Genomic DNA, 19,188 nt, shown 5'->3' on the forward strand with positions numbered 1-19,188 from the left:
GGGAAGGTAGAACTCAGACTCAGTTACCAAGATTAACCAGGTAACCCCACAGAAACTTTTAGGTCACCTTGATTTTGTCTATCTCTACTGACTAAATAACCTACATTATTATTTACCTCTCTACTCCAATTGGGTAGACAGTCGAGGGAATGGAAATTACTCTATCACCTAGCAACTTCCCAGTAAAGAGTGGCATGAGCACACCTATGTTTTCAGAAATCACATTAAGCCTCATTTGTTGCTTTATGGATAGTTTGGACATACTTCCAAATAATAATACCAATTTACTCCTGGCTCTCAGATTCACACCCCTCTGGCTGCTGATTTTACTTACTAACGATAGAAATGACCACGATCAAACAATCAAATAAATTCCAGCCATTGGTGAAGTAGTATTGCCTCAAAGCAAAGATTTTGATGAGACACTCAATTGTGAAGATGACCACAAAGGCCAGGTTGAGATTCTCAAGGATGGATTTCATGGTCTTAGACTGGTCATATGACTCAGCCATCATGCTAATCATGTTGAGGAGAATGAAGATGATGATGAAGACATCAAAGAACTGGTTTGTGACCAGGTCAAATACGAGACCCTGGCATTTGTTCTGAGAGAGAAAAAGAAAGAAAGAAATAGATCACTTTGAGTTGTAAGGATGAAATAACAAATAAAAAAGCCATATACAGGAGGTGGTCACTTGGGGGAAAAGGAGACATATGTAAACTTTAGACAATAAATAAATATAATATAAATATGATATGATATAATATAATATAATATAATATAAAAAGCAAATACACACACACACACACACATACACAGGACACACTTGATGTCAGGTTCTATTCTGAGTTCTGGGAATAGCAGTAAATTTAACACACTTTTGATACTTTGGGGTCTATGTTCAAATGAAAATCTCAAAATCCTCCACACACTTCAATTCTCAAGCCCTTCTTCCATTCTGCTGTCCCGGCTGACCCTCTCCACCTTGAAAGTCTTCAAACTCACTTGTCAGAGCTACCAACGGTGCTTGTTGTATTACTTTATCATCGAATGCTCTCAAATCCCAGCCCTTCAATTAAACTGTGAGCACTGAGCAGCCCTTTCATACCAGTTAAAGCAGGATCAGCAAACTACGCCCATAGACCAAATCTGGCCCACTGCCTGTTTTTTGTATAACCTGGGAGCTCAGAATGGATTTCATGTTTTTAAATGTTTGAGAAAAACCTCAAAAGAATAAAGTGTTGACATATGAAACATATATGAAATCCACGTGTCAGTGTCTCTACATCAAGGTGTACTGGAATACAGTCATGCACATATGTTCTGTGCTGTCTGTGGCTGCTTTTCTGGCACAACGGCAGAGAGAGCAGTAGCAGCCGAAACCATAAGGCCTGCAAAGCCGAAAATATTTACTGCCTGACCTTTTACAGGAAATGTTTGCCAATGCCTGACACAGAAAGTCTATCATAAACATTTGTGAAGTGAAAGGGAGTATGCATGGCCTCAACTTCACAGCAGAAAAATTTGACAAAATATATTATAAATACATTTTAAACTAGTCAAGGTGAAATTAAAATGGTTGGCTAACAGACACAGACAACAGTGTGGTGACAGCCAGAGGGAAAGGGGGTGGGGGTAGGTGGAGGTGGGCACAGGCGGTGAGGAGATAGAAACGGAAGGAGACTTTGCTTGGGGGGATGGGTGCACGATGCAGTGTGCAGATGATGTTGTGTTGAGTTGTACACTCAAAACCTGGATGGTTTTGTGAACCAATGTTATCCCAATAAATTCAATGGAAAAAAAAGTCTGCTAACATCTCATCACTGCAATGAGTATATACTAAGTGCCTGTTGTGTGCTCACTAAAAAGCTACAGTTGTTACCCAGACTCTTACTACTGACTATGTGTCTAATTTTCCTAAGGACTTGAGCCATACACCTGTACATCTGGGTTTTTATTGTTCTTGGAAAAAGTCTGTAAATTTTAAAAATTAAAGAAGAGCAGCAGTGTTGACATCTGAGATCCTCATAACCACGTAATGAGCTGTGTATTTAGAATCAATTACTTCTCTTACCAGAGGTCTTGGAATAGGCTTTTGAGGTTTTTTGGATCCTAACTTTTTCATTGCATTATAGTATTTCTTCTGTTCTTCTGTCATAAAAATGTCTTGGCCACCTAAGTATACGAAGAAGAGGAGAGTTAATTATTAACAGAGTTTTAGAAACACGTTCTAAATTGTCAGAAATAAAATTATATCCCACATCTATGATTAATTCCTAAAATTGCAATGGGAAGCAAAAGAGGCTGGACTCTAGGGGAGGGCTGAAAGGAACCCGTGTTTAAATTAAGGAATAGGAGAGAAATATTACATTTCATTTTTTAGAATATAAACAACGATAACAAATTATTTGCAAACATCTACAGAATCTTTACAAAACTGGAAATATTTCAGATTGCATAAATCAAACCACAGTGCAACAAAAATATAAATGAGTGACACAATTTAAACAAAAAATGCCATTCAGTGGCAATTAAAATTCTCCTAAATAAATGAACATATAGGTCACTATTAATAAAATTTCACGGAATCTGTCCAGAGCCATTTTCAGAAATCAAAATTAGACAGCTTTAAGGGTTTTCACTACTGAGCAAGAAAGAATAGAAAAATGAACTAGATTTTTCATTTCTGATAGTTTTAGAGGACTTAAAGTAAAATATCTAGACATCCTGGATAAAACAGAAGAGAATTCCTTTAAATTGTATAGCTGAACAATACCATTTTCCTTACCAAAGTAAGGAAAATCTCCAGGGTCTGAAAATCAAGAGAGATTTTAAAAAATAAGACAGAGCAGTAAATTAGTTCTAAAGCCACAATTGGTCTAGGAGCATTTTCTAATCTCTGTAAAACAAGCTAGAATCTTTGGCTTTAATAAACACAAGGGGTCATGGGAGAAAAGGCAGTGGGCTTCTGCTGAAGTCACTGGATGAATCTGGACTTTCCAAGTGCTACCAATGAAGAGGTGAAGACGACAGAATTTGTTGGCAATGAAAGACAACTAGGAAGCTGTCTCAGTGTGCACTATTGGTAAAAACCTAATCTTCCCTGGTAATTTTTGAATCCAGGCCTGCATGATGTGGGTATGGGATTTGAATTTACACCACCAGTATGGACCAAAAATATACAGGCCTAGGTCAACCTTTTCAAAGATTGGGAAAACCGGCACTGGGAAAATGGATATCTGCATGCAAAAGAATAAAGGTGAATCCTTACCTGAAACCATATATAAAAATTAACTCAAAATGGATCAAAGACATAAATATAAAACCTAAAACAGCAAAACTCTAAGAAGAAAACAAGACAAAAGCTTCATCACATTGGATTTGTCAATAAATTCTTTAGTATGACACCAAAGGTAGAAGAAAAAATAAATTAAACTTCATAAAAATTTAGTGCATCATCAAAGGACGCTTGGGTTGTTTCCATGTCTTAGCCAGCATGAATAATGCTGTAATGAACACAGATACATATATCTTTATGAATAAATGTTTTCAAATTTTTTGGGTAGGTACCCAGAAGAGGGATAGCTGGTCATATGGTGCTCTATTCGTAATTTTTTTTAGGAACCTCCATGCTGTTTTCCATAGTGGCTGTACCAATTTCCATTCCTTTGATGGATGATTGGATAAAGATGTTATACATATACATAATGGAGTACTACCCAGCCATACAAAAAGATGAAATACTGCCGTTTCCGACAGCATGGATGGATCTTGAGAACATCATGCTAAGCGAAGTAAGTCAGATGGAAAAAATCAAGAACCGTATGACTTCACTCACATGTAAATACAAAACAGAAAGCAACAAATGAACAAATAAGACAAATAAACAAACAAAATGAACTCAAGGACATTATGCTAAATGAAATAAGACAGTCACGAAAAGACAAATACTGTATGATCTCACTTAAATGAGATACTTAGAGTAGTCAAAGTCATAGAGACAGAAAGTAGAAGAGTGGTTGCTAGGGGCTGGGAATGAAGAATGGGAGTTATTGTTTAATGGGTACAGAGTTTCAATTTTACAAGATGAAAAGAGTTATGAAGATAGATAGTGGTGATGAATGTATTTAATACCACTGAACTGTACAATAAAAATGGTTAAGATGGTAAATTTTGTGCTATGTGTATTGTACCAAAGCAAAAATAAAATAAAAACAGCCCCAGAAGTTAATCAGGTTGTTTCAGGATGCCTGGCAGACACCAGTGTCTTCAGTAATCATATGCATTATGATAGTATTAACACTGTTTTTCTGAGCCTGTCCTAGGTGTGTGTTGTGGGATAAAGAAAATGAGTAAGTATGGGAAATTATACTGCTATCATCTCCTGTGCCCATGAGAACCAGGTTCCTCAGTGTGGAGGAGAGGAGGTACAGCTGTATCAGTTAAATGAGAACCTCAGGGTCCTGAATTTGAATGATCAGCATTCATATTTCCACGTATATCTCCCAGGAGTGCTAAATGTGAAGTAGCTCTGTCCACTGAGGAAGCCTTGAAGCAAAGACAATGAGCATTCCCAACGGCGGTCTTGGAACACCACCACACATAACGAACCCAGCACTCCTCAGAGAAATGGCTGGTTCCAGCTCGGGGACAGGAAGGGTCTGACTAGGCCTGGCACATCTCATTATTCCAGAGAGCGAGGAAGCTGTCAAATGGGAGGACCTGATTTGAATCCTGATTTGAAAAGAAACAAACTTTAATACACATGATTTAATCAATGAAAGAACAAATAAGTATTTTAAGAAAATGAAAGACTGGAGGAAATTTGAACATGGACTGGGTATTTGACAAATTTAAAGAATTCATGTTCATCTTTTTAGGTGAGATAATAAATTTGTGGTTATGCTTAAAAAGAGCTATGTTCTCAAATATCTGTGGATGAAATGGTATGATGTGTCTGATTAGTTCTACAAAAAAAAAACCCAGTGGCAGGTTTGGGTGAGGCCACAGATAGCATACGGGTGTTCTTAAAGCAATAAATGTTGTGATGGGTGATAGGTAGTTTGGGTTCATTTTAGTATACTCTTGTGCATGTTTGAAATTTTCTGTAATAAAAAGTAAAACAAAACAAAATTGCTATAGTCTAATCAGAATAGTGATTTCAAATGTAAGCTGAAACCTAAAATCATAAGGCCTGACACCCAAATTGCAGGTATTGATTGCAATCAAATTGCACATTACAGAGGTGACTCCACATAGCACACTCCCGAGTAACAGCAGTGACTAATAGTTGCGTAAAGGTAGTGACTGGCTCTCCCTGCAGATACCAGGAGGGCTCATCAGTATCGAGGTATATTCTAGATGGGTTAACAAAGTTCAACAGAAAAATAAAAAAAGAGCGTCCCAAAACTGGGAAAACCAAAGATGAATAATATTTAGTTACCTGTTTTTAGAATTCAGAAATGCAAGAGAAGAAGTCAAAAAGGTCAAGATTGGGAGTTTGACTCCATGAATATGCTAAATGTCTGTAAGTCAAAAAGGTCACTATAAAAATACAAGAAGCAAGTCACAAATTGGACTTACTATATAAAAATATAAGAAAAAGATGACAATCTCAATTTTAAAAAGAGACAAAGTCTAAAAACATAACTCTTAAGAGAAAAATACTTATGGCCACCATCCTGTGAAACTATGTATAACCTCACAAACAATCAAGTAAATGAATATAAAGCAATGAGATAACACTGTTATCCATCAAGCTAGAAAAGGTTTAAAAAATTATGAAAACCAGAATGATGAGAAAAGAACAAAGAGGCATTTTCATATCTTGCAAAAGGAGTGTACCCAGCACTATTTCTAAAAGGTTATTTGATAGTATATCTTTAATGCCTTAAATTTAAGAACTTATCCTGAGGAAATAATCAGATACACAGAGAGAAATTCAAGAATGTTTGTGACAGTGTTAGAAGAGCAAGAAATTTAGAACTGAACTAAATATCTAGGCAAGGGGAAAATGATCAGGATAAATTATGATCTATCCATAGTATGGGATGTAATTCAGCGCCCAAAATTCTTACAACAAAGATGATTTCATGACATGGGCTCATGACTAATGAGAAGGGGGTGGGGGCTACAAAATTAAAAATATCATGCGTGTAAAAGGAATACATATTTAGTTGGGAAGTAACTGGAAGGGATTGTACCAAAGTGATGAGGCTTAATCCCAAATGGCTATCATTTGATGGTCACCTTATGGATGATTTAAATTTTCTTTTTATCTTCCACATTTACTATGAACAGTAAATATCAGGGAAAAAAGCATGTTTATTACATGCATGGGGAACCTCCCTATAACAATCTGCCTCTTCGCCAACCATCTTCTTTCCCAGTTGTTCCAATGAACCTGCTGAATTTGGGTGTTGGGAGCCAGGACACAGTTTGCTATAGGGGAGAGTATTTTTTCTTTCCTTTCTTTTTCTTTTTTCCCCTTCCTTCCTTCCTTCCACCCTCCCTCCCTTCCTCCCTCCCTCCCTCCCTCCTTTCTTTCCTTCCTATTTTTATTGATTTCAGAGAGGAAGGGAGAGGGAGAGAGACAGAAACATCAATGAGAGAGAATCATTGATTGGCTGCCTCCTGCATGCCCCCTACTGGGGATCGAGTCCACAAGCCAGGTATGTGCCCTTGACCAGAATTGAACCTGGGACCCTTCCAGTCCACAGGCTGACACTCTATCCACTGAGCCAAACCAGCTAGGGCTTTTTAAAATTATTTATTCATTCATTTATTTATTTATTTGTTTGTTTTTATAGAGCGTATTCTTTTTATTCTGGGTAACAAGTTACACTTGAAAGATTACTAAAATATCACTGTGATGTCATAAATACTGATCCTGGTAATTGCCTTTTCATCAGGGTTCAACAATGTCCTTTGTGTTAAAGAGTAGAATGGAGAAATAAAACAATGGTTTAATAAAACCCAGTTGTTTTTAGTCCCTTTTCAGCCACATCTTCAAGCTTTCTCTCTAGGTGGCCCCCTCTTTGTTCTCATGCTGATGATAAAGGCTACTTTGCACAACCATCTAGACCAGAATTATGTTTCACTCAAGTGCTTTGGAGAAGAGAAGTAAAATACCAAACCAGGACAACCCCGATACTTATCTTTTTCTGCTGATGATTGAAGTTATCAATTATAACACCAATAAAGAGATTTAGAGTGAAGAATGAGCCAAAGATGATAAAAAATACAAAGTAAAGGTACATGTATATGTTCGTCTCAAATGCTGGCTGGTCTTCCTTCTAGGAATTTTTTTAATGAGAGAAGAAAATAATTACTGGAGAGAAATATAAGCCATATTAGCTACCTCATCTAGAAGACCAAGTATTCTCAGCAGCAGCATTAACTCCTCAGCCCACTCCAGACAGCCATGGCGCCTGCAGAAAGCCCCTCAGTTTCCCCTCGCTCAGGGTGCAATGCCATGGGAGGAAGTCAGACTGGAGGTGAGACTACCAGAGGCAGACAAACTGCCAACTCCTGTTGAACAATTACATCCTTCATACAGAGCCCACATCGTATTTAGTTTATGCTTATGTCCTGTCACTCTTGAATCTCTGATGCCTAACATACCTTGTGACATGTAGCATATCATGAATGAATGAATGAATGAATGAATGAATGATCAAGCTCCAGAATGGACACAAATGAATTAAAACCAAGCTCCCCAGCTCAAAGTGTGACTCAAAGCATCGGATGCTGGGGATAGAGAGAGGCCATTCAAACTTTTTTCAGTTCTCATGTGACGTAGACATGGGATTGACAGCCATGTGTTTGCCATGGTGGGCTTCACAGCAAGGAATGGAGTAGACTGCTGGGCCAGGAGACCATGTAGGGAATATGGCAGCAAGTCAGTATTTGAGACCAGGAAGAGTTGGGGGGGTAGAAATGCCCACTGTTAACCACTTATAATTTTAATATTTGAGACTAGCAGGATTCTCCACAACTACACAGAGAATGGCCATGATGCTAGAAGCCAGCACACACCAACTAGAATGTCCCAGGACCAGCATCAGGACAGATATCCCTCCACATACTTCCACCCACATTTGTGAGCCACACACCTTTTCTATCACGCATCTGCATAAGATTTCCTCCCCATCCCCAAGCTCCACCTCAAGGCAGATGGATGCTCAAAGTAAACTAGGAGAAAGGTCATTTACTCAGACAAAAAAAATGAGCACATTAATATTTTAAAATATTTCCTTGGTTATAAATTGCCTCTACCACTCATATAACTACCCATAGCACTTCTAGTGCTACTACCAGCTCACATGTAAAGAATACCTACTATGTGCCAGACATCAACTCTAAAGACTCTCAAATGGAACATCAGACACACACGTGTGTGATGATAGGAAAAAACAAACAATGCTGATTCCATTCTTGATTCAACCATCTGTTCACAATATGACTTTGGACAACACTCATCCTTTTAATTCCTCAATTTTCCAATTGAGAAATAGAAATAAACGAGATCGCTGAGTATTCTTCTAACTTTTGGAATCCGTGACCACTTTCTATTTAACTAGAATTCAACGGCTGACAATCAGCAGAAACCCCTTTAGTCTTGGGAGAGCCTGAAGCCATGAGAGGGGTTGTTGTGCTCACACCCAGTCCCATCTTACAATTTTCCCACAGTCAAGGGCAAGGGCCCTTTGAAAAGTGGCTCTGCCTACCCACGCATTTGGAGAAAAGCTGAGAGAAGAAAATCAAGGCATCCTGTGATTCTGTTGCTGTTTCTGGCTCCATGTCCTACATGAGTGGTTTCTCCTTGGCCACTATGGAGAAAGAGGACTGGACTTTGGAGCATGCTAGGATGTAATCATAACATCCCTGTTTTGACCCCGGCACTCGAGAACATGGTAAAACACAAGCTCACCTCTCTGGCATCGACAGCTGCATGCATAATATCTGTCCAGCCCTTAAATGTTGCCTGCAACAAAAAGTATATAAACATGAACACAATTATAGACTTGCCATCAACAGACAGATGCCAGGGAAAAGCAAGCAAGGCCAGTGGGCAGATGTGTGTAAGGTGATGTAGCACCCTTCCAGGACAGAATGTCCAAGTAAAAGGACAGTAGGAAGGAATGCAAGGATGGGTGTCTTGGATTTTTCTTATTATTAATTTACACAAAATATAAAGTTTATAAACAAGAAAGTTCTGCCTTAAAAATTGCTAGAAAAGCTACAAATCAATTGTTGGAAAGAGCCTGTTTAAGGCTTCTCCTGATGCTATGTTTGTCTGCACTGTCAGGCCAAGACCTGGCAGCTGTGGCTTGACCTGGGACTGACTTCCAACAAGAAACCATTACTAATGGCGCAGCCGGGCCTCCAAGGTTCCTCTCCTCTCTGATTGGAGCTCTGAAGAACAAGGCACCACCCATGGCAGGGTAGGAGGGACAGACCCTACAGGGGCACCACTTGAAGGTTGAGGCTCAGTAGACAATAAAGTTGGAGATGCTTAGTGAAGAGCAATTCCAGAGGGCACTGGCTCTCACATGAGGAACTGGGATTTGATTCTCTTACCTCAGGGGAGTCACTGTAGTTTTATTCGTTGAGAAATAATTTATGGTTTTCCTAAGAGTGACAAACATGCTGACAGCACTTACCACTTGCAGCAGGGCGAGGTAAGCCATTCCCACATTGTCAAAGTTGACTTTCAGGTTGTCCCAGGTGAAATTTTCACTTATACATTGACTTCGGTTTGCAATAATGGTGTAATTTATAAGTAAAGCCGGGCTAGCTGTTGTATTCATGCATCTTCCAAATTTTCCAGAAAACAAGTTTACTCCCAGGATACAAAATATAAGCCAGAAAATGAGGCAGACAAGCAAAACATTGAGAATGGCAGGTATGGCACCTATGAGAGCATTAACTACCACCTTAAGGAAACAAAACAGAAGAAAAACATAACAGATAGAAGACTCATCATGCTCTTGTTTGTCCCAGGATAGGCCTGAGGCTCATAGAGCTCCTGTCTTTACCTGCCACTCCCCTCCCCACACTCCACAACAAGCCCTGCTCTCAGCTGCATAGGTAATGGTCCTTTCAGGTGCCACTAGGGATCTCTGGAGAGGTGTCCTCTGATGACGGTGTTGGAGACCCATGGAACACCTGCCTTTGGATTAAAGGGAAGCCATAGTCCATGTCACAGAAGCTCTTTTAGGATGGTGGCTTTCTCTTACACTTTTCTCCATTTCTCAAATTCTAAGCAATGGGCTGGATGAGGAGGCCAAGAAAAGCTTGGCCATTTAAGGAAAGCCCTCTTAGCCCCGGGAGAAATGCTCCGCCTTTCCCTGCTGGCTGAAGAAAGTCCCTCCCGTGCACCTGAAGAATGTACCTTCATTCCTTCAAACTGGGACAGAGCTCGCAGGGGCCTCAGTGCGCGAAGAGTCCGGAAGGATTTCAAGCCCTTTACGTCAATGAGAGTAGTCACAGACACCTGGTGGGAAGAGAAGCCTGCTGGGTAGTATGCCTGCCTGGATGCCCAGAGAAGACAATGTGGGGGTGAGAGCCCTCATTCTAAGAGGCAGGTGGATTATCCAGACACACAGACACTGCTGGAAGGGGAAGAATGGATGGAGAGGCTCTTTCCTCCTTGTCTGGCAAAACTATAGTTCGTGCAGGTAAGAACGATGCATTTACGTTAGTTGTTTAATAAAAGATAAAGAAAAGCTGAGAAATTGTTGTGAATTAAAGGAAACCAAAAATCATGTCAATGATATGTCATGTGGGGTCCTGAATTGGATACTGGATTGGGGTGTGGTGTGTGATGGATGGGATACAGAAAACAAAGGACTTTGTTGCAACAACTGACAAAATCTGAAAATAGATTTTTTTAGTATTGGATCTTGTTAAATTTACTGTCAAAATTGCACCGTGACTATGTGAGATAATATCTTTGTTCTTAGAAATACACACTGATGGCCCTAGCTGGTTTTGCTCAATGGATAGTGCATCAGCCTGCGAACTGAAGGGTCCCTTGTTCAATTCCAGCCAAGGGCACATACCCGGGTTGTGGGCTCTAGTGCAGGAGGCAGCCAATCAATGATTCTCTCTCATCACTGATGTTTCTATCTCTCCCTCTCCCTTCTTCTCTGAAATCAATAAAAATATATTTTTAAAAATAAAAGAAATACACACTGATGATTAACATTTCACCCCATCAGCTTTGTCATTTTCTCTCTCATTTTTTTCCTAAGTTGCTGGAGATAAAGTTGCAGACACCACCCTCCTTTACCCCTTAAGAGAAATGGTACACTTACAATCACAATGGTGAAATCAAGCCAGCACCAGGCACTGGTGAAATACTTCCGAAATCCAAAGGCCACCCATTTCAAACCCATCTCCAGGATAAAAATGTGTGTGAAAATATTGTCAGTACACTTAAGTAATTCTTGGATTTTGGGTTGTTTACCAAGGTGAATATCTTCAAATATCTGAAATGATAAAGCCATAGGCCAGGTTGAATATTTGCACAGGTCTCCTTGATGACTTTACTTTTTCTTTTTTCTTTCTTATTTGAATAAACTAGTATCTCTCTTGGTGATAAAGTTTTGCTCAACAGGTATTAAGGCTGAATTTTTCCAATGGAAAAATTCCTTAAGTAAAACTGGAAGAAGAAAAATCCTATTTCTAGACTTCTGTTGCCACTATGTTCCCCAGGCTCTCATCACTGGCCCCTGGAGTATAAAAACATCTTCCTAACAAATCACCATACCATTTCCTGGTCTTCCTAATCCTTTCAACTCTTGCCAACAAAATCCTGCTCACTTTTCTAAAACCACTGAATGGCACACACACACTATCTCTTTTGTCCTCCTAGTTACCTTAGAGGCTCTATTCAGTGGCTCTCTGTTGCTTTTAACATCAAATCCAAACACCTTAGTCCACACTCTTGATCTGGCCCACCCCAAGGCCCATCATCTCCTACCACAAACAGCCTTACCTATTTGCCTTAGTGTTCCCAACACACCTGATCATTTTGAATGTGCACCATGTCATACAAAAGTTCGAGACACTATGGGCTAGAGCTCCCAGTGTAAATTACTTTGAATAATAAACATTCATTAATTGTGACTATGAAAACGAGACACCCTAGCTTTCAGAGAGACCCATTTTCATGCTACGTACAAACGTTTCCTTCAGCCCAAGTGTGCGGGTGCTGCTCCAGGGTCTATAGAATGAGGATGCACACTGTTTATTTTTTTTGGCCTTCCCAGAGTTACTGAAGATGAAAGGAAGGAGAGAAGGGGCCTTGACACTAAATCTGCCAGGACATTTGGGCAAACACCGAGGGCAAGAAAGCAAGCAGCCCTGCTGTGGGGACCGAGGTTTCCACAGCTCCATGGCCCTGGGGGGAAGAAAGCAAAGGAGTACGTTTTGCTTCCAACTCCCCAGTGGGACTGACTAGGGAAGGGCCTCCGTCTCTGCTCTGCCTCCACCCCATAGGCTCCTTGTCAGCCCTTCGACCTAAAAGATTAGCTCACCTTTTCTATAGGAAACCGTACTTCTTCCATCAAGACTGGGTTAGCTGCCACCCTACACGGCCCCATGTCACTCACTGCTTCTCTGAGTATATCACTATGGTCCTGGTCTCTAATTGCCAGACTCCATTAAGAGAAACAAGCATGAATGGCTTTGGAAGCTCATTTTCTCTCTCATTTTGGAAGCTTGGCAACAAGCTGGCTCCGCAGGTCTGAGTTAGCTCAATGGAAGAGCAAGCTGATAATCAGCAACTGCTCTTTGGGGGCTCCCACATTATAATGAGGCCACTTACTAATCCAGGAAGCTCCCATTATTACATAGTTTCCCAGACCAGAGCTTCTCAAACTCTGGTGAGTCCCAAATCACCTAGGTTCTGATTTAGCAGGTCTGGGGTGGGCTCAAGACTGCATTTTTAATAAGCTTCCATGTGCTAACTAAGGCTGCTGGCAATCAACGAGGTGTTTCTTTTCTCTATTTCTCTGCAAATAATGTACAGTGAAACAGGGCCTGGATCCCTCTCCTGGAACTCCCTGCTTGTGTGTTCAACTCACTCTGCCCAGCCTACACTTGCCTCAGCTGAAGGCAGATGAGAAAGAGGATTGTGTGTCATCTGCTATTTCTCTGATTATACTTTTTCTCACATGGTGCCATGGGGCATGTGCGGCCTTTTGATAGCACCACTGCTTTCCCACTGACTAGCACAGGGCTTGGTAGACACCAAGTACCATTTGTGGAGTAAATTAAAACCCCCCACCACTTGAATGAGAGTAGACAGCCAGTAAGATTGTAATCACCAGAAGACTATAGGAAACCAAAGGCCAAGGACTAGCAATAGAAATTAATCAAGGAACTTCTCTTGATAGTTTTAGAGAAATCTGCTCTTTTGATGGAGGAATCATTTACACTGTGGTGAGGAGATAAATGAGGAGTCTGTTGGTCATAGCCTCTGATGGGCCCCAGTATGTGTTCATCTCCTTTCCCCCAGAGATTGCACGGGTGTAGAGCACTAACCAGAAAGGCAGGGGTAAAGAAGCGAGACATTTCCCTGTCCCCTTCTATTTGCTGGGAACATACTGCAAGGTGTTCTGTGACTCCAAATTCAAAAGGAGGAGCCCAGGGCTCCATTCACTTGACATAACAAATAGGAAGACAATTTAGTTCTATAGTATGGCCATTTTAAGGGAAGACACAAGAATGAGGGATGAAGGGAGGGAGGGAGGGAAGGAAACAGGGAGGGAGGGAGAATGAGAGAGAGAGAGAGAGAGAGAGAGAGAGAGAGAGAGAGAGAGAGAGAGAGATTGGTGATAGGAGCAAAGGGGGCGGTGAAGTGGGGGGGGGGGGGGCAAAAAGGACCAAAAGGTGAGGATAGAGAGCTGGAAGGAGTTTATGACTATGTGGTTCTGGAGGCTGATGGATTCAGTTATTTCCAAACCTCACTGGGACACAAGACACCTCGGTTTGAAAGGATCTGCCATGCACATAAAGTGGCATCTCTTTGTGTCTCCTCTCAAGGGATTATAAGTGATAGAAAACACCAAGGCAACTTAGTATACCCTCCTCTGGTCCCTGTAGCCTTCTCCTCACATTTTATCTTTAAGAAAGCAGCATTATGGTCTTCAAGAAAAAAGAGTGTAGGAGTGCTGCTGTCTAAAGGAGGAAACTGGTAGGATATAGTGAAATGTCTATAAATCCTCCAAGAATGACAGACAGACCTGGGGTAAAGGGCCAGACTTCAGGGGCCACTTTAGAGTGCTAGGTTGGGTCATGATTCCCTGTGGGTAAAGTGCCTTTGGCCCGGGGGCTTCCCACTTGCAGCATGAGTCCAGAAGTTGTTCTGCAAAATCCTATCCCCAAGGGGAACCAGCAGTAAAGATCCCACTTGTGCCTATTCTGCCCACGTTCACAGCCCCATGAAGGTAAAGTCAGAATGCAGCTCCCCCAGCTGCCTTGTTCCCCAATGTCCCCACAAGATATGATCATTTACCAATGCCCCACTGCTCAGCAGAATCACAAAGATAATAAAGCTCTCAAACCAGCTGTGTTTCACTATTTGGTAGCAGGTTTTCCGCAGGTTCCACCAAAGGATCCAGGGGGACTTTCTCTTGTTCACAGCACAGCATGAGAAGCAGCAAGCCAGGCCTACAAGGAACGCCCATTAGTGTCTGTAGTAAAGTACATTAACAACCCAACTCTTCACCCCTCCCTGTACACATGCCCCTTGCTGTGTGATTTTGCAATTCCTTACACTAAAGAGGTAGAGTCTTTTTCCAATCCATTGAATCTAGGCTTAGCTGTGTCACTTGATTTGGCCAATAGCACAGAGTGAGCCAGTTCTGAGCCTAGACCCTATGCAGCCTTGCATGTTTCCATCTGCTCTCCTCCATCTACATAAGAAAGGTGTATATGCCAGGCTGGCGTGGCTAAGTGGTTGAACATCAACCTATGATCCAGGAGGTCACAGTTCCAATTCCTGGTCAGGGCATATGCCAGGGTTCTGAGCTCAATCCCCAGTGGAGGGTGTGAAGAAGGCAGCCGATCAATGATTTTCTCTCATCACTGATGTTTCTAACTCTCTCTCCCTCTCCCTTTCTCTCTGAAATCAACAAACCCACCCCATTTTTTTTTTTAAAGAAAGGTGTATTCAGGTCAGCTAACTGGTTCCAGGAAGAGGACAGACATGTTACACGAAGCCACATTGCAGTTAAACCCAGGCTAGATCAGCCAACTCCTAGTCAGTACCACTCACATGAATAAAGCAGCCAAGATCAGCAGAGACAGCCAGCCTAGATGAGCTGAATCATGTTTATCACTGTGTGCTACTGAGGTCTTGTGGTTGTTTGTTATGCAGCAATGTTTTTGGCAATAGTAATCAGTGTCCTAAGAACTGCAGGGAATGAGGCATGGATGGACACAGGCTTTATCAACCACCCATGGAAGAGTCTGATCAATTGTCAAGATACTTACAAATAGCTGAGCATTTGGTCCCAACACACACAAGCCATCTAGATGAATCACATCACCTTTTTACCTTGTCTCCTCCTCCACTCCTCCTAATTCTGTGGATGCTTATTACTTCATGGTGACTACAGCATTCCACTCCTTTTCTCGTCATCTTCCTAAATCACTGTGAGGTCTCCTCAGTCTGCCCCTTACCTCTCTCCATCTTTCAGAACATCAATAAATTAATTTTCCTAAAATAGTATTTCTCTTACCCTACTCCTCTCTTCTTCTAGAACCATCCCCCCCCCTTTTGCCTCCATCTTCATTGCTGACATCCTCTCCATACCTCAAGGACCAGTCCAAATGGAAGTCAAGAGAATAGCAATCTAGCCCTAGCCTGACCTCTGACCCCCTGGGCAGCTTTAGAGCTGTCAAACAACACTAAAACCCATTCTTAGTATTCCTTTTGAACCCAGCCTAGCCCAAAACTGATGGAGAAATTTTTAATTTTTAGATTCATTTATTCATTTGTTAAGTTACTTATTTATGTGCTTAACATTTATTGAGCCCATAATCAGGGCAGGTTCTATTCTCACAATAGAGATACAATAATATTGCTTTTGTGTTTGAGAACCTCATGGGAGAGACGGACAGAAATAAATTCCCCTCAATGAATACAAAAAATAATGAAGGCACACAGGGAGAAACCATTACATCCACTCAAGGAATCAGAGAATGCTGCATTTGTTGATTGCTTATTATGTGCCAGGCACTCTTCTAAGTGATTTATATTCATTCATTTCAGACCTATAACAACCCTTTCAGCAGGTACTATTATTATACCATTTTGTAAATGAGGCACAGAGAGGTTAATGAAATTAAACATAGAGAAGCCAGAATTTGAGCTCAGGCAGTCTGGCTCCAGAGACGAAGCTCTTAGCTACAATGTTATCCTGTGTCCAGAGAAGAATTTTGAGGAATGAGTTGAAGGCCTGGCAGGGGTTTTAGTCAACCCTAAACTTACAGTCAAGTTCTTTTACTCTATGACTCAAGTATATCCTGACAACTGATGTACTGGGGACTCTACAAAGTGGTGGACATATTGGCTCACTGGGCTTTCTGGAAAGTTTTCTGGAGTTTCTACCCTGGTTGTTAGTCTCTGTAATCTGAGCCTACCCAAATCAAGACTAGACCTGATAATGACCCCAAGAACCTATGAGTGACCTCTCTTCACTTTTGTCTCCAGTAGAAGTAGAAAAAATGAATATATCAAAACCACAGAACTTCAAAGAATAACAGAATCCCATCCAAATAATCTGTGAGTTGGATGCAAGAATACTACCACTTACCTTTGGGAAAACATCTCTCTGGTTCCTTTTGGGGAACCATTTCAGGTATCCGCCTAAAGGGATCTTGCAGGTCAATGGTGCTACATTCCGAGAGCACACTGATAGCATCAGACTTCTGTGCATCAGAACAAAGGAAAGGGAGAATCATTTATCAACATCCTCTCTCACCATGGTAGTACCTAATACCTTATTAAAAATATGACTTTTTAGGTATGAAACTAACCAGGAAAAGGCTTCTAGGTATGAGGGGAATCAAGAAAGTATCCCTCTTATTGGGTCCTTTTCCAAATGCTCTGACCAGCCCTGACTTCAGGAGAGAATTCTCTAATTGCTCTCCCCTGGTGGAAGAAAGGGAAGGAGTATAAAGACATAGTATCTCAACCTTTTCCTCCCTTAAAATCACACCCCTGGTCAGCTGCCTAACCCCAAACAGGGAAGCCAGGTGATGAGGAGAAGGCTACTTACTGAGACTGTAATATTCAGCTATCCCAACTCCTGGAATAATAGGCCTACACCAGTGGTTCTCAATGGTTTCCCCCTCCAGGAGATATTTTGGCAAAGTCTAGAGAAATTTTTTATTTTCACAACTGGGGAATGCTACTGGGATCTAGACAGTAGACGCCAAGGATGCTTTTAAGCATCCTAAAATACACAGAACAGCCCACCACAACAAAGAATTATCCTGCCCCAAATGTCATAGTGGAGAGGTTGAGAAACCTTGGTATAGACCTTTGCTTAAGATGTGACCCCAGAAGTTTTCTCTGCACTAGTCTTGATATTTTCCACAATGGCTCTCTTAGAGAAGGTGTATGGATGATCATGCCACATGTTCCTTCTGGAAACATGCTGGGGAAATTACCTTTCGGGTATTCTGTACTGGTATATAAGCATCATCTTCAGAGAACACCTCAATTTCCACATTTTGAACTCTTAGACTGGTGGACTTGTCCTTCTGATCGAGCTCATAGGCCTGAATACAGAGAAGACCAGAGTAGAATTAATATTCCTCCTGGAAATCTCGCTTGAGATGAAACAAGACTGCATTTTCTTTGGTTTTCTATTTGTTATGAAAATTATGACATTGTTATTCTTTTTCTTTTCAGTTTTTAAAACTGTGGAAAAACTCAACATAAAACAAATCTGGAGAAAATATAAGGTGTCCCAAAATTCACGCAAGAAGTAATTTTGATAGAAAACACAGGTTTACAATTAAAAATTGTAACTTTTTAATTGGTTCATAAAGTATATAGTATAGGGTTATGTATGGAATAGCACATTGGGTAAATGGCCTCCACAGCTTTGCTGGCACATACACAAAGCCGTGGTCTTCATTGGTCTTCATTGTCCCTGCTCCTGGGCCATAATTGGTACTTGGTAATGCTTATCAAATTGAAGGGATGGAAATCAAAGGGCAACAGATATTAGAATCTGATTCAATAAACCAAGTAAAATTAGGCTTTTATTTTTTGTTGTTGTTGTTGTTAATGCTCACGCAAAATTCAAATCTTGCGTGAATTTTGGGACACCCTATACTATAGAAAACAGATAACAAAATTTACTCAGAAGTAATATAAACATAATATGGTTCTGGCACAATATTCACCAAAAACTTCAGAGGTAAAACTTATTGTGGCCTTTCAATTCACAGCTAAATAATAAATTATTTAATAAATGGTATTGGTATAATTAGCTACCCCTGAAAAATTAATACAATACCAGAGTATAGTAAAAATAAAATTCATAATTTGATGTAAAAATAGATGAGCAAAAAAGAAGAAATTTTTGGAAAATAGGTTAGCTTATCAAAATCAAAAGGTATAAAAGAAAATATGAAAATGTATTACTACATAAAAATAAATTATAAAAAATAAATTTAAAAAAATTGTGTCTGATGACTTGCAGGGATATCCAAAAAGGATGTGAAGTCGCACTTTAGGTGAGGGTTTTATCCAAAAATCTGTGTGAGAGTTCCAGTAAATCTGACACTGCAAGGTCATGATTTAAGAACACTTCTCCTTTTGAACACATGTAATAACACACACAGACACACACCCACAAACATACACACACAAAAACAGGTAAATATACCTATGGACCAGACAGAGAACAGAAATAAAAAATAGTAACAATTTAAAGCACATAGTAGGTAAATGGCTAAAAGTGCCCCCTGTGAGGATCAGAATCATAACTACATCCAAAGCTTGAAACTTCAACTGCTGGGTTGAAGTTCTTGAACTTAAGAGAGGGAGCCAAAATAAGCTCTGGCCAATGCTTGGAGTTATGATTATACAGAGCTGCATACCTAAGGAGGCCTCAGAAGTAGGACCTGAGCAAAAGAACCCACTGGTCAGTGAC

At 40.6% G+C, this 19,188-nt stretch overlaps 1 protein-coding gene across 1 annotated transcript in view; it reads right to left on the bottom strand.

The window, feature by feature from the left end:
• SCN11A (sodium voltage-gated channel alpha subunit 11) overlaps positions 1–19,188 on the bottom strand; it is an 87,244-nt gene that overhangs the window by 4,508 nt on the left and 63,548 nt on the right. Inside the window, exons 17-26 of the mRNA XM_036333196.1 lie at positions 17,693–17,803; positions 16,834–16,948; positions 14,529–14,683; positions 11,323–11,496; positions 10,398–10,499; positions 9,667–9,939; positions 8,934–8,987; positions 7,155–7,296; positions 2,076–2,176; positions 335–605 (exon numbers count right to left, since the gene is read on the bottom strand). Of these exons, the coding sequence (XP_036189089.1) occupies positions 335–605; positions 2,076–2,176; positions 7,155–7,296; positions 8,934–8,987; positions 9,667–9,939; positions 10,398–10,499; positions 11,323–11,496; positions 14,529–14,683; positions 16,834–16,948; positions 17,693–17,803 (1,498 nt within the window). The remainder of the gene's footprint in view (positions 1–334; positions 606–2,075; positions 2,177–7,154; positions 7,297–8,933; positions 8,988–9,666; positions 9,940–10,397; positions 10,500–11,322; positions 11,497–14,528; positions 14,684–16,833; positions 16,949–17,692; positions 17,804–19,188) is intronic.

Source organism: Myotis myotis, unplaced genomic scaffold (genome assembly GCF_014108235.1).
Source record: "Myotis myotis isolate mMyoMyo1 unplaced genomic scaffold, mMyoMyo1.p scaffold_m19_p_13, whole genome shotgun sequence".
In the NCBI taxonomy this organism is placed as follows: Eukaryota; Metazoa; Chordata; class Mammalia; order Chiroptera; family Vespertilionidae; genus Myotis; species Myotis myotis.